Source organism: Dermacentor variabilis, chromosome 1, assembly GCF_050947875.1.
Source record: "Dermacentor variabilis isolate Ectoservices chromosome 1, ASM5094787v1, whole genome shotgun sequence".
In the NCBI taxonomy this organism is placed as follows: Eukaryota; Metazoa; Arthropoda; class Arachnida; order Ixodida; family Ixodidae; genus Dermacentor; species Dermacentor variabilis.
Window position 1 is genome coordinate 234,883,907 of NC_134568.1, and position 15,700 is coordinate 234,899,606.

General features: G+C 44.9%; 1 protein-coding gene across 1 annotated transcript in view; it reads left to right on the plus strand.

Moving 5' to 3' along the window:
- Positions 1-299: 299 nt before the first annotated feature.
- The window catches only part of LOC142559708 (F-box only protein 22-like), a 33,603-nt gene continuing 18,202 nt past the window's right edge, over positions 300-15,700 (plus strand). The window contains exons 1-3 of the mRNA XM_075671272.1: positions 300-712; positions 1,558-1,771; positions 12,935-13,157. Of these exons, the coding sequence (XP_075527387.1) occupies positions 485-712; positions 1,558-1,771; positions 12,935-13,157 (665 nt within the window). The 5' untranslated portion in view covers positions 300-484. The remainder of the gene's footprint in view (positions 713-1,557; positions 1,772-12,934; positions 13,158-15,700) is intronic.

Here is a 15,700-nt window from a genome sequence, read left to right on the forward strand (position 1 = left end):
ATAATTTCCTATGTGGCACAAAAAGAATGCCTTGTTAACAGCTTTTAGTTTCAAGAATTGAATTATTTCTACTGCAGTTCAGAAAATTCAAAAAGTAAAAGCACAAATTCACAGTTCAAATCTTACTATTATTATTCATAATTTACCTTACTCAAGTTTAAGTATATCCTTTTTTTTAACATTCCTATCAATGCAAGGCTTACTATAGTATTGATCAATACTTTATCTCATGTATTCATAGTTTATTTTGCATCTTGGATTATTTGTTTTCCTTTCTTTTTTCGTGTTATTTATTTATTAATCAATTTATTTTATTTTATTTATTGAATCATATTACCACCCGATTCGTGGCCTATCCCCCTCAGTGGGTTTGTGCCATTAACTGAGGCTTCATCATCATCATCATCTTTACGCATCGGGGTGTCGGAGCATCCGCAGCGCAAACGGCGGCAAAGGAAAGGCAACAGACGCGAGCAGCGCGAGAATGGAGTCGGTAGCTGCGTCTTCTGTGGATGATGGAATGGAAGCGGTGGAAGTGTATAATAATCCCACTTTCGGGAATTTGTTGCGCACCTCGGCCGAGATCTCTGAGCGTATACTAAGTTATATGAACTGTCGCCAGCTGTGTGTTTGCGCCCAGGTTTGCTCTCTCTGGAATACTACTGCCAAGCGTTTGAACAGCAAACGCAGCAGTGTAGTGCACTGTTTTGAGGTAATAATCTTGCATTGCTTGTTCTGTAGATAACGTCGCAGTGCTGTGTGGCGTTTAATACAGTAATTATGATCCCGTGCTGGGTTTTGCATAAGTGATGGCTCATTTCTAGCGTTTGAACGCATAGATGTGAATTCATGAGCAATAGTTACTGTACTACTATTATCACGCACGCTGATTCTGTTTTGTATTATTGTCCTTCGGTATGGGGGTGCCTACGGAGTGAACGCGAAACTAGCAATGACAGCCGACGAAGGCGATCCCATCGGAAGTTTTGCTTCGTTCGTGCTCAATTTACAGAAGTCACTCGATCTTTTTAATATTGCTTGTGTGCTTCGCGGTTCCACTGAGCTTTCGAGGTATACATGGAGTGGCATAGAAACTCTTTGCAACTCGAGGAGCCTTTGAAACAGGCGCGAAGATTGGAAGAATATAGACGCTGGTGATCGGCTCTAATTGTTTCTCTTATTGTGAAGAAGTGTACATGCGTTATCGGTTAAAAGAAACAAAACAAAACGACTGAACGGCAAACGTAGCAAGTTTAAGTTGTTCTTAGGTGACTATCTACCAGTTTCTGTGCACGTGCTTAAGTCATGTTTTGCGTGTAACTTGCAAGCTTTTGCTTTTGATTTGTCGATCTCTTAGTGAAGTGTCCTCATGTTGGGTACAGTTCATAAATTTTGCACCCTCTTTATTATTAAATTCTGGAAGAAGTTAACGAGTTTGTGTACAGTCAGTAAAACTTGGATCATTATAAAGTGTGTTGTTTAATTTCAATGTTCATTTACCCGGCTGGGCCAGTTTTAATCTGAAATGATGACTTGTTCCTTTTTTTCTTTTTGCAGCCTCTGAAGCGCAAACGCAAAGTATGTAGCCGAGGGGAACACAGCAGAGACTTTTCTGGGAATGCAACCAAGAGCTTCATCCAGAGCATGACAGATGCATGGTCTGAGCCAGGACGTGCATTGGTTTTTGGCACACAATACCTGTACCGTTACCTGTCTCCTCCACAGAAGGCTTCCCCAGTAAATTCACATCGTGTAGCATGCTGGAGTGAAGGTAAACAACTTGTATTATGCTACACAAGTGTGTTTTAGAGGTTCCATTTATTGTGCTACCTAGCCTTGCTAGTAGATAGTTTGCTGTGAACCTGTCTTAATGAAGGGGCCTGTTTTGTCAAAGTGGGGCGTGGCGTTCTTAATTTTTCACTTTTAATGTATTGACTTTAAACTCCATGGCTACTACTGTCAGACATAAATCTATGACCTTGTTGCCACACCAGGTGAAAGAAGTAACCAGTTGAAATTAGTTTATTGTTCAACTCTTGGCTTGCACAGCCGGTGTTGTGTCAGTTCATATTTGTTTCAACTGGTTATGAATGGGGATTAGACAATTGTCCAGCTGGAACATCTATACTTGGGACTCGCACTTTGTGGAGGGCCCTTCACTTTCAGTATCTATGCCAGAGTGAAAAAAACTGAGGGCATATTTGAGCTCATATTTGCAGGTAAATAGGGTTTTCGGGCTTATTAATGGATACAAAAGCAAATGAGTTGAATTATTGTTTCAGCACATATCCTGAGAAACACCCTCAGTTCGCAGTGCTGATAACCCATTAAAAAATTGAGGATAGCTCTAAACAGTATTGGTCATAGGTGTTGTTTTTATGCTCTCTCATTCATTTCTCTTAAAGGGACACGTGAAACGATTCGTACGATTTTGTACAAACATACTGATTCATTAGGGTAAGTCCTTCTGATGATTAAATTTCACATTAAGCACTCCACTTAAAGTATTTAATTTATTATAAGGTTTTAAAAATATGCATTGCGACCAATTGCAGTGGTGCCACTCCCCTGAGTTTTCAGCGGCCCGTTACAATTTATGTAGCTGGCACCTGTTACATCAGTTGGGCAAGCTATCCGATTAGCTACCCAGATTGCATCATGATAATTTTTCCAACTTTATGGGGAACAAACAAATGTTGTTTGTAATAGTTAGAATGTTAGTTAAATTGTTTCTATTTAAAGAAAAGTAGTGGAAAGAGAATGCCCAACAACAATTTATCACTGCACTCAAGCACATCTGGCACATAGCAAATGTTGTCTGCTTGTGTTACAACATGCTCTGTGTTGACATGTGCAGTCAGTGTTGGTCTTGAGGTTTCTTTTCGCAAAGACCACGAATCACTCTTGTTGCATTGTGGGCTGCAAATCTAGCAAGCAGAGCAACTACAGCGTATGAGGCTGTCATTATCCAGTTGGTGCCAGGATCTATGCATTTGCGACTGTCACTTCACACCAGAAGATTACTACCATGATGGAGAGTTTTAGCATGTCTAGTGTTCCAGTTAATGCAGGCGGACTGGGTGTTTTTCCATATGCACAGAGGCGCAAGCGTGAGCGGCCTGCAGGATGTAGCCACCATGGTGGCCCAGAACTCAACCAAACAAACACAGAGCTAATACAGCAGTAACCAAGTGTATTCTACTTTGCTGCTAGCATAAATTTTTGGCAGCAGTGTATTCGTGAACACGTCTCATTAAAGGCTTAAAATGTTTTACACTTGGTTGTGCCAATATTAGCTCTGTGTTTAGCTGGTTGAGCTCTGTGCCGCCACCAAGTGGCTCAGAACGCCCAGCTTGCCTGCATTTACCGGAATACCAGACATGCTCAGCGCCTCTACAGAACACTCACAACGCAAGCTGCTTTGATAGCTCTCGCTGGGGATCGACGGCCAGGTGGTTAGCGGGGAGGTTGGAGAGGCTTTGTGTGCTGGCTCCAAGGCACCAAAAGTAGACAATGCGATATCACTTCATGACACAGAGCCTGTGAAGGCGGAGCTTAGCCCCGATTGCTCGGCCAACCATTTGAGGAGGAAAAGCATGGGTAGGGAGGAGGGTAACTTGTAATAGTCTGTAGCTCTCGTAATATTAAAAAAATTAAATTCTAGAGTTTTGTGTTCCAAAACCATGACCTGATTATAAGGCACACCGTTGTGAGGGACTCCAGATTAATTTTGACCACCTGGGGTTTTTTAACGTACACCCAATGCACGGTAATACAGGCGTTTTTGCATTTGTCCCCATTGAAATGCACCTCCCATGGCTGGAATTTGATCCCACGACCTCATGTTAGCAGCGCAGTGCCAAAGCCACTAAGCAACCACAGTGGGTTCTCTTAATATGAGATGCTTTACTTAAATTGTGATGTCGATGTTTAATTGTAGCTGTACCGTACGTATCTACAAGATTTGTCCAAAACATTTCAGAGGCCTTTTAAGTTAATGCTTGTCACCCATACTCAACTGGTGTTTTATTTGCCTCATGAGTGTGTCAGTGGTAGGTATAGCGAACAGGTCTTTTTTTAGAAAGCGGTAGGTAATGTTAGATGATAGGGACTAGGTGCTGTGGATGTTTAAAGGGGTCCTAAAGAGAAACATTAAGTAAGTTTAGACACCTTAACTAGTCTTCCAAAGGTATATTTTTATTCCTGTGATTCAAAGACATTGATTGCTAGGGGATGAAAAGAATGCCAAACCTTTCTTCAATTTTGCACACTAACTGCAGCACCGGTACATCAGCATTACATTTTTAAATATTTGTTTTTATTTGGGTGTTCTAGTGCAGAAAGATGTTTTTTGGACATCCTAGGTTGAGTGTTCGGTTCCTTTAGAATGCAGCGTGATCATCTTTGTTGATAAACAAATAACGAAACCATAGTAGGCACTGTCAAAATCAATAAAGTCAAGTGACGACGACGGAAGCGGGCATGCCTTTCAGCAGAGCTGTAGCAGCGCACTAAAGGGATAAGCTCTTGAGTTGCTTCTTTTTCTTTTTTAAAAAAAAGACAAAATCTTTCTTTGCAAGTTGCCACCACTTTTCTAGCCTCTCATTGTGGGCTGATCCCAGAGATGGTGCAGCCTAAAAATGTGAGCACTAGGTATGTGCCCCTGGGACCACTGGTTGCTGTGATGTTCCGACTATATATAAATATACATATATTATTATCTATATAATCATAATATTGTAGCAAAGAAGAGGAACACTATAATGGGCCATCCTCTCCAGCGCTTTCTAGTAGGTCAAGCTCTCTAGCGCTGTTCTTCGGGAACGCCACTCATGCTGAGAGTCGGTGCCCTGTGCTGACAGTCGGCCCAACCACTGGTGGCTAATAAACACCTTTACAAATGGTGGAGGTTGCTTCGGCCTACAATGTCAACCCTGGAACTTCGATCCCGTACCCTACGCTCAAACATGCCTGAAGACGCATCCCAGCAAATGCCTCCTACTCCATCCCAGCAAGTGTCTCCTCAGTTGGCCCTGTGCTCTGATGTGACCTTGCCATTTTCAGCGGTGCGGACAACACCGACATCAAGGACTGGCTGACTACATGTGAAAGGGTAAGCGCTCGCAACAAATGGGACGATCCTGCCAAACTGAGCAATGTGCTCTTCTTTCTCACGGGTGTCACCAGTCTCTGGTACAACCATGAGACTGACTTTCTAACGTGGTCCTCATTCAAGACCTCTTTAGTGGCTGTGTTTAGTCGTCCTGCCGTGCGCAAGCTGTGAGTGGAATCGTGTTTGCGAGAACATGAACATTAGCTGGATGAATCATTTACCAGCTACATTGAAGATGTACTGAACTTGTGTAAGAAAGTCAATGTGATGATGACGGAGTCCGACAAAATCAGAAATGTCTTAAAAGGGATAGAGGACAATGCTTTCAACATGCTACTTGTCAAGAATCCTCAGTCCGTAACATACATCATCACTCGATGCCAAAGCTACGAGGAGCTACGCAGGCAGCATTCGTTGACACGTCACCCTTCCTTGCATGATGACCTCATTGCTGGTTTGGCTACCGTCTCCGACCAGTCAGCGTTGTTTGCTGAAATGAAAGCGTTCGTTCGGGAGGATGTTGCACGCAGCTCTCCTTGATATCCTTCGCTCAGCCGCCACGTCTATATTAGCCTGCATCAAATTTTATGCCTCCACTTCGCCGCGCCATCGAGCATGAAATTGCCAGGGTCTTGACCAGAGCCAACATCATTTTGCGGTTGTACCACTAAGCTACGCTGACGTTGTCGTGCCGCCCCAACAGGTCACGGCGGCAGCACCACTCAGCTACGCTAAAGTTGCCGTGCGAACCCAGCCACTATCTTCAAGTGTCCCTCTCCGTTCTTCCGACTTCGTGCCTAGGCCCCGACTGCCGCCCACCGTGCATTCATGTCAGCGGCCACCCTGTACAATGCGTCCTCTGACATGGACCTGCCCCGGCGAGCCGGTGGCGTACTCCTGACAACCGGCCAATATGCTTTGCATGCAGCTACGCTGGTCATGTTGCACGTTTTTGTAATCGTGTGCAGCCGCCTAGTGCCGCATTACCCATGACAAGTCAGTCCAACCGTCCATATTACGGCCCCCCCGTCGGCTATGTCGCCGACATTGCACCCGACAACTAGGTACGTGCCGTTCACCTTTTCCACGCCGTCGCTCACTGTCTCCAATGCGACCTCGCCCCATAACTCGGGACGAGGAAAACTAATTGTCGCAGTCCGAAGGCAAGGGCTGCAACATTGTCGAACTGTGAAAGTCCTCACCACAGTCCCTCGAACGTAATCGAAGTGTTTGTTGATGGTGTTCGCGCATCTGCACTCATGGACACAGGAGCCGCTGTATGTGTTCTGAACGCTAAGCTTTGCCACTTACTTCGAAAAGTCACGATGCCCCTTTCTGGACTGGCCCTCCGCACAGCCAGTGCTCAGCATACTCACCCCTTGGCGGCTTGCACTGCTTGTGTTGTGATTGCTGATGTTCTTTACGCCATAGAATTCATCATCCTTTCCTCTTGCTCTCATGACTTTATCCTCGGCTCGGATTTTCTTTCGCACCACAATGCCGTTATTCATGGTGCACGGGCCGAAATAGAACTTTCACCGCTGTTAAATTTGCTGCTCACCAACAATCTTCGCTTTCGAGGAAACTACTTGTCCAAGCCGACACCCACATTCCTCCGAACGCCTCAACAGTTGCGCCCATGTCCTGCAGTGGAATTTCAGATGCTGTTGCACTACTGTCTCCATCTGACCGCTTTCTCACTCGGAAAGGTCAGCTGCTGCCTTTTGCGACAGTGGACATCTCATAGAGCTACAGCACTGTTTTTGTTTGCAACCCGTTTCCATACCCTGTGTTGCTGCTCCAAGGGGAATGTCTTGGCAATGTAGAAGTGTTCAAAGATGTGCAAGTTAAGACATGCCCAATGAAAATTACTGTGTTAGTTCCAGTGTGCTCAGTGCTGTTTCTACATGTGATCTATTGCCCACTAATGTGTTCGGTTCTTCTATTGCTGATGCCCTTATACTGCTCCAGTGGTCTCGGATTTTGTGCCATTTAGAAGAATTTTGTTCCTCTTTCGATGTAAGGCAATCTTCCCTGGGCTAGACGCCAACTGTTACACATCACATCGATACTGGCCCGCAACCACCATTGCGGCAACATCCGTATTGTGTATCTCCTGCAGAACCTTGTGAAATCAACAAACATGTTGACAAGATGCATTGCTTTGAGGTTATACGACTTTCCAACAGTCCATGGGCATCCCCTGTTGTCCTAGTTACGAAGAAAGATGGTTCTGTGCAGTTTTGTGTGGACTACGACCGCCTCGGCAAGATCACTTGCAAGGACGTCTACCTTCTCCCGCGCATACACGACGCAATTGGCAGTCTACAAGATGCAGAATTCTTTTAATCTCTTGATTTGCGCTCAGGGAATCGGCAAGTACCCACGGCAGACGCCGATCAGCTGAAGACAGCTTTTGTCACATCCGACAGCTTATACGAATTTAATGCTATGCCTTTTAGACTTTGTAATGCACCCGCAACATTTTAGCGCATGATGGACTCGGTTCTGCGCGGCTTGAAATGGCACACGTGCTTGTGCTATCTTGACGATGTTGTTTTTGCTCCTGACTTCCCCATGCACCTTCAACGGCTCCAATCTGTTTTAGTGTGTTTAACAAACGCAGGGCTACAACTAAACCTCAAGAAGTGCCGATTCGCTGCTCGGCAGCTGACAATTCTAGGTTACGTCATATCCAAGAATGGAATTCTCCCCGATCCAGCCATACTTTGGGCTGTCGCCGAATCCCCTAAACCAACGTCCATCAAAGAATTATGCAGTTTCATCGGTCTGTGTTCCTAATTCAGACGCATTATTCACAATTTCACCACCATCATATCACCCCTGACGAAGCTAATTAGAAGCAACCGGCCCCTCATTTCGTGGTTGTCCAAGTGCGACGAGGCCTTCACAAAGCTCTGTCGTTTGCTAACGTCTCCCCCAATTTTACGCCATTACGACCCGACAGCCCCTACTGAGGTGCACACAAATTCCAGCGATGCTGGCCTCGGCGCTATTCTTGCCCAGCACAAACAGGGGCTTCCTGAATATGTCGTGGCTTATGCAAGTCGTGCGCTTACGATAGCTGAGACTTATTAAACTGTGACAGAAAAAGAATGCCTGGCCATCATCTGGGCTCTCACCAAGTTCAGGCCTTATTTGTATGGCCGTCCATTTGATGTAGTCATGGACCACCGTGCTCCATGTTGGCTGTCGTCCTTGAAAGATCCCTCAGGCCATCTTGCCCGATAGGCACTTCACCTGCAGGACTACAGTATGCGCGTGCTGTACTGCAGCGGACGCCAGCACCCTGAGATCAACGCCCTTTTGTGCTCTCCCTTGCCTGACGACAGTGCCTGCTGCTCACTATCCCACTTTACCATTTCTTCGCTTGACCTTACCACCATCACATCTGAGCAGTGCAAGGTTCATTGGATTACCTCTCTTATAGACTTGCTTCCTGGTTCATCAGCACCACCAACCACTTGCACGCTGCGTCACCAAGCTCACCATTTCGCCATTTGCAACAACCTGCTTCACTGACGCAATTAAAACCGCAACGGGCACCAGTGGTTATTAGTAGTACCTTGCAGTCTCCGTTCCAACATATGTGCAGCTTTCCACACCGATCCATAGTGTGCACACTTGGGAGTATTCAAAACTTATCAGTGCTTTCGACAGCGGTACTACTGGCGAGGGATGTACAGCAACATTCAGAAATCTCCACCCCTCCTCACGCCAGCCAGTCTACAACCTTTACCTTGCCCTTCCCGGCCATTTGGGCGCGGCGGCTTCGATTTGTATGGGCCCCTTCCCCTGACATTGGCTGGAAGCCGCTGGGCCAATGTGGCGGTTGACCACCTCATGTGATACGCCGAAACTGCGATCTTCCAGTAGCTGCAGTGTGCGATGTTGCCTCCTTCCTGCCTCATCAATCCATCATGCATCATGGACCACCTGAGGAACTGCTCAGTGATTGTGGACATGTCTTCCTATCCAAAGTAGTTGAAGCCATTCTTAAAGAGTGTCACATTGTTCATCGCACAACTACGGCGCACCATCATCAAACGAGTGGCTTTAGAGAACGCTTCAACCGCACACTCGGTAACATGCTTGCAATGTACGTCGCCTCCAACCACACAAACTGGGACGTGATTCTGCCCTTTGTAACCTATGCGTACAACACCGCTAATTGGAGCACCACCAGCTTTTCGCCCCTTTTTCTTACTGTATGGTAGGCACCCGTCGCACACCATCGACACAATTTTACCATACCGGCTGGATGCATTTGAATGTGCGTCAGTTTCTGCCACGGCAAGACATGCTAAAGAGTGCCGCGATCTCGCACGGGCCTTTACCTTCAGTGATCAAGAGCACCAGAAGAGCACTCGCGGTGACAACACCTCTGCACCCACCTTCTTTCCTGGAGCACCTGTGTGGCTTTCCGTTCCTTCCGCTGCACCTGGGCTCTGTTAAAGACTACTGCCCAAGTATGAAGGGTCATACCGTATCATTCAGCGCGCCTCCCCCTTAACTATGTGATCGAACCCATTGAGCCATGTTTGGACATGTGCCGTCGTGGATGAGACATTGTCAGCATCGAACGCCTCAAGCCGCACTATGATCCACTCATAGTGAGGAGCTCTTAGATTGCTGGACGGCTCCCTCTTCGTTCCTGGGGGTAATGGTAGTGAAGAAGAGGAACACTATGGTGGGCCATCCTCTATAGAGCTTTCTAGAGGGTCAAGCTCTCCAGCGCTGTACTCGGGGAACGGTGCTCGTGCTGAGAGTCCGTGCCTTGCACTGACGGTCGACCCAACCGCTGGTGGCTAATAAACACCTTTACAATATATATGTTAATAAATAAACATACATAATGCTGTCAGACAGCAGGATTCAAACAGAGGACCCCCAGCATGGCAGCAGGATGCTCTAACCATTAGACCACGGGTGCATGAACCACCATGCCGAATAGAACATCCTTAAGCATTTCCCACATGTAGTAGCCATGGTAGTACCGGTTGATGCGGGGTTTCTGCAGTGAAACACGGCACCCCTCACTTCGCGCAAACATGCTTCCACATGTTAATTATCAGAACGCCAGCTGAGAAGCTCCTAGCTGATCAAGAAAGGAGGGCCCGCGTACGTGCAATAACCATTCCGTTAGTCATGATGCAGAAACTATTTGCTGTCGTGTGTGCAGCACACGCTGCAGCTCATTGCAGGATATGCCCAGACATGGGGCAGCGGCAACAGGTGGTCACGAGGCTAAGCAACAACATTGACAAAACCTTGCAGTTCAAAATCATGAAGCACACGCACACATTGTGGCAGCCTTGAGTTTCCACGCGGAAGCTCGCCTACCAAACATTAGTACATCCTAAACTTGAATATGCATCTCCCATATGGTCACCCGAACAAGCCTATCTAATCTGATGTTTAGAATTAGTTCAAAATTGTGCCGCACGTTTCATCGTCAGTGACTATAGCAGACATTCCAGCATGACTAGAATCAAACAATCGCTATCACTTCTTTCTTTCTAATCGTGCAGAAACATTTCGCTTATCTGTCTGCGGCACATAGTCATCAACAGCAAACAACGCTCTTCATTGCTGTTTCTTAGACCTTATTGCTGTTTCCATCATTTGCACAATAATCTCAGTTTTCAGCGTCTCTATGGTCACATTAACGCATTTAACACATCTGCATTGCCACCATGCCATTGTAACGTGGAATAATCTTCCAGGTAATATCGCCAACGATCAAAGTACCGAAAACTTTAGGAAACTGCTGGAGGCACTTTTTCTTCAGCACTAGAAATGTATTCTTGGCTAGGTACACCTGTTTATACAGGTCCATAACCTTATGAGTCCTCCTTAACATTGTATAATGTTTAATTTCCTCGTACGCTTTGTATTTCTTGCAACCAAGAGTCTGTCATTCCCAGATCCATAACTTTATGTGTTTTCCTTAATATTGTATAAATGTTTTATTTCTGTATTTGTTTTGCATTTGGTGCAACCAAGAGTTTGTAATTCTTTTCTTCTATTTTATATTGTCTTAATCGCTCGCTGTAGAACAAAAATATGTACTCCCTCCCTCACACAATGTTCCCATATGGAACCCGTGAGGTACCTGTATAAATGAATTAAAAAAAAAAAAACACAATGTGGGAACGTGAGGTCGACACAAGGCGACAATGCCAACAAGACAAGACCCTGTAGTTCTAGCCAGTGCTGCTCGCAGTTATCAAGTTCTTTCTGTTCATATGTGTCTGTGCATCTCACACAACCCATGTTTACTTAGGTAGTATATGTTTACTGCAATTCATACTGCCACTAAAGCTAGAAGGAGAGCCTTTCTTTTTGTAATATACTAACATGGGGCCATCGCATTCACTGTTATGCCATCAGGGCGAAATTCTGATTTCAAAAATATAACGATGAATAAAATTGTCTGACAGCCAGATTTGAAAAGGGGGCATCTAACACAGAAGCCTGATACTGTAACCATGATGCCATGGATGCTTTTCCCCCATTGACTGCGTGCCTCGTACTTGGAACATAGTTTTGACATGTTAAATCCCAAAATGATTTAAAATGAATTTAACACGTCATCATATGTCAAAATGTGAGCAAATCCCGAAGATAGTGAAGTTAAAATAATTTAATTCCGATGATCCTACTTCCCTCACATGGGGAGTGATGCAATAAAGTGTGGTACACAGCAACTTCGCCCCTCTCTCACCCTCAACTTGCTCAGAAAGACTTTGTATTTCATCAACTACAACTGGGGGCTGCATTGCCTTCTAATTTTTTTTTCTTCTTTATGGTTTCTAGCTTCTCTCTCCCTTTCTCATTCTCAGTGAAGTAGGGCCGCAATATTGTAGCGATGTCTTTTCCCGATGCTAATGCCTTTCGACACTTTTTGCATTTGTGAGTGCTCACGTTCAACACTTCACTTGGGGTGGAGCGTCTCTTGACCATTGACGAATGCAAAGAGCATGAAAGGCATTAGCCTCGAGAAAAGGCATTGTTACAGAATCGTGGCCTAGGTTACAGCAATCTTTTTTCTAGAGGTAGTGCTATATTTATTCAATGACGTTTGAACAGGATCATGGGGAAGAAAAGCGCTAGCGTGCTTTGTATGGAGTGTGAGTGTCCCCTACCTTTGGAAGAAATGCAGTTTGAGATGGCAAGAGGCAATAGCCCACCTAGAGCAGGAAAGGCAACAACTATTGAACCAGGTCAGGAGGCTACTAAGTAAACTCAAACGTGAGCAGAAGCAGAGGAATGTGGTAGAAGGGAAGCTAGTCAAAGTAGTAAAGTAGTTGAAAACAATGGTTGATGCTTTGATGCAAGCACAGCAAGCAGGGTTGACTTTGAACCGTGCTAGGTGCACACCCAGGGTTGGAGGCGACGTGATCTACTGAGTATTGGAGGCGTGACACAATTAAAATGATGAAGGGAACTGTAACACGAAATGTCTGCTTTGGGACAAGCATGTGCACTCCCCACTGCCGGCACTCCTCATCACGGCTGTGTTGTGACCGCAAGTGCTCCCAGTCATCAAGTGAACTCTGTTTTTGTGTATTTTTGGCCATTTGACACCATGCCATATTTAGTTAGTGAGTGAATGTTTATGCAATTTACAGTGCCCATAAAGCTATAATAAAAGCCTTACTTCATGTAATAGTCTAATACATTGTCATCGCTGTCAGTGCTTTGCCTTTTGGACAAGTATGCGTTTTTGTTTTTTTGACCAGTTGTCTGCATTTCTGGTATCATGTACTTCTCTCTTAAGGCAGCTTTTTGATGCAGTGACTCAGCGTGTAGCAAGTCTCCTGCCACCCCCATGTTTCCTGCTGCTTGGAACTGCTGGAGGAGTCATCGGCACCAATGCCTCTGGGTGCCCTATTGAGCTGGAACGTGGTGAAGGTGTCTCGGGAATACTGCTCCCAGCCAGGCTGCCTGAGGGCGTTCGTGCACAACCTTTCTTGGTGCGCAGGGATCACGTCAGCCCTGAGAACAGACCTAGTGACTGGTGAGGACATCGTTTGCACTTTATGATGTTCATATACTTGTATCCACAATTAAAACCTGCAAACTGGAATTGTGGGCCTGCACCATTTAAGGCTTACACCTGGCTGATGTACCATCTGGTGCAGAAGTGTACACACCGCAGGAGTAATAACGAAAAAAAAAAAACGAGACAAAATTTGCTTTTACCTCACATGTTCAGCCTAGAATTGGCAGGTGCGCTGTATTAGTAGCCCACAAGTGGTACACTGCTTCATAATATTTGAGACTGTTTGTATAGTTTGGCTACAAAATTTTCATTGTTTTCAGCAGCTACGGTGTCCAGACTTTTGCTCTTGATGGCATAGACATAGCTCCATGGACGAGTCCACACGTTTTGAACAACTGCTGCCAAAGATGAGCTAGGTTCATCCATGGTATAGGGAGTCAGTTCATCTTATCAAAGACAATTGGAGCGTGCCCATTTGTCTAGCATTGTTTTTCGGTCAAACATAGCATTGCAAAACATGTGAAATACCAGCATAGGCATTCTTAAAGTCAGCTACAAGAAAAATTGCATTGGCATCATTGTTGGCATATTGTCCCATATGCAGTAACTGCAATTTTCGGCAAATAAAATGTCAAACACAGGCATTCAGGGAAATTTTCCAGCTCTGAAGAAGTCAGTGTCGTCCTGTAATGCTGAGACTCAGTTCCACATCAAAGAAACTTTGAACAACTTTTTCACCTTTATTTCTGGCCATGGTGAGTATATTTGTACAGAAAACACAGGGGAGTATTATACAAGTAAAAGCTTAATTCATCTTCATCATCATCAGCCGATTCATGTCCACTGCAGGACGAAGGCCTCTCCCTGCAATCTCCAATTACCCCTGTCCTGCGCCAACCGACTCCAAATAGCACCAGCAAATTTCCTCATATTGTCACTCCATCTAGTCTTCTGCCGTCCTCTACTGCGCTTCCCTTCTCTTGGTACCCATTCTGTTACCCTAATGGTCCAACAGTTATCTAGTCTGCGCATTACATGACCTGCCCAGTGCCATTTTTTTCTCTTAATGTCTATTAGAATATCGTCTATACCCGTTTGCTCTCTGATTCAAACTGCTCTCTTTCTGTCTCTTAAAGTTATGCCTAGCATTCTTCGTTCCATCGCTCTTTGCGCGGTCCTTAACTTGTTCTCAAGCTTCTTTGTCAGCCTCCAAGTCTCTGCGCCGTATGTCAGCACTGGTAAAATGCACTGATTGTATACTTTCCTTTTCAATGATAACAGTAAGCTTCCATTCAGGAGCTCATAATGTCTGCCGTATGCGATCCAACCCATTTTTATTCTTCTGTGAATTTCCTTCTCATGGTCCGGGTTCCCTGCGATTAGTTGACCTAGGTAAACATACTCCTCTACAGACTCTAGAGGCTGACCTGCGATCTTGAAACCTTGTTCCCTTGCCAGGTTATTTATCATTATCTTTGTCTTCTGCATATTAATCTTCAGTCCCACTCTTACACTTTCCCTGTTAAGGTCCTCAATCATTTGTTGTAACTCGCCTGCATTGTTGCTGAATAGAACAATGTCATCGGCAAACCGAAGGTTGTTGAGGTATTCGTTGTCGATCTTTACTGCTAAGCCTTCCCAGTTTAATAGCTTGAATACTTCTAAGCACGCAGTGAATAGCTTTGGAGAGATTGTCTCTCCTTGTCCGACTCCTTTCTTTATAGGTATCTTCCTACTTTTCTTGTCTAGGATTAATGGGGCTCTGGAATCTCTGTAGATATTTTCTAGGGTATTTATGTAAGCGGTCTGTACTCCTTGATTACGTAATGCCTTTATGACTGCTGGTATCTCTGTTGAATTAAATGCTTTTTCGTAATCTATGAAAGTCATATAGAGAGGTTTATTGTACTCTGCGGATTTCTCGATAACCTAATTAATGACATGGATGTGATCCATTGTAGAGGAACCTTTCCTGAACCCTTGGTTGACTAAATTCCAGTGTTGTCCTTATTCTGTTGGAGATTATTTTGGTAAATATTTTATATAATACTGGGAGTAAGCTAATCGGCCTATAATTTTTTAGTTCTTTGTCACCCTTTTTATGGATTGGTATAATGTTTGCATTCTTCCAGTTTTGTGGGACCCCAGCAGTCGATAGACACTTCGTATAGAGAGCCGCCAGTTTTTCTAGCATTATGTCTCCTCCATCTTTGATTAAATCGACTTATTTCGTCCTCTCATGCCTTGCAAGGCCTTTCTGACCTCACCTATAGTTATAGGAGGAGTTTCTGTATACTCTTCATTATTGTTTTGAATAGAGCGCTCCTGAGTCGTCTGGGTACTGTAAAGGTCAGTATAGAATTCTTCCGCTGCTTTTACTATATCTTCCAGATTACTGATGATATTACCCTGCTTATCTTTTAGCGCATACATCTTGGTTTGGTCCTATGCCAGGTTTCCTTCTCACTGATTTCAGGCTCCGTCCATTTTTTGTGGCTTCTTCAGTCTTTCTCACGTTATAGTTTCGCCTTGTTGATCAGTTTTGACAATTCCGCGAA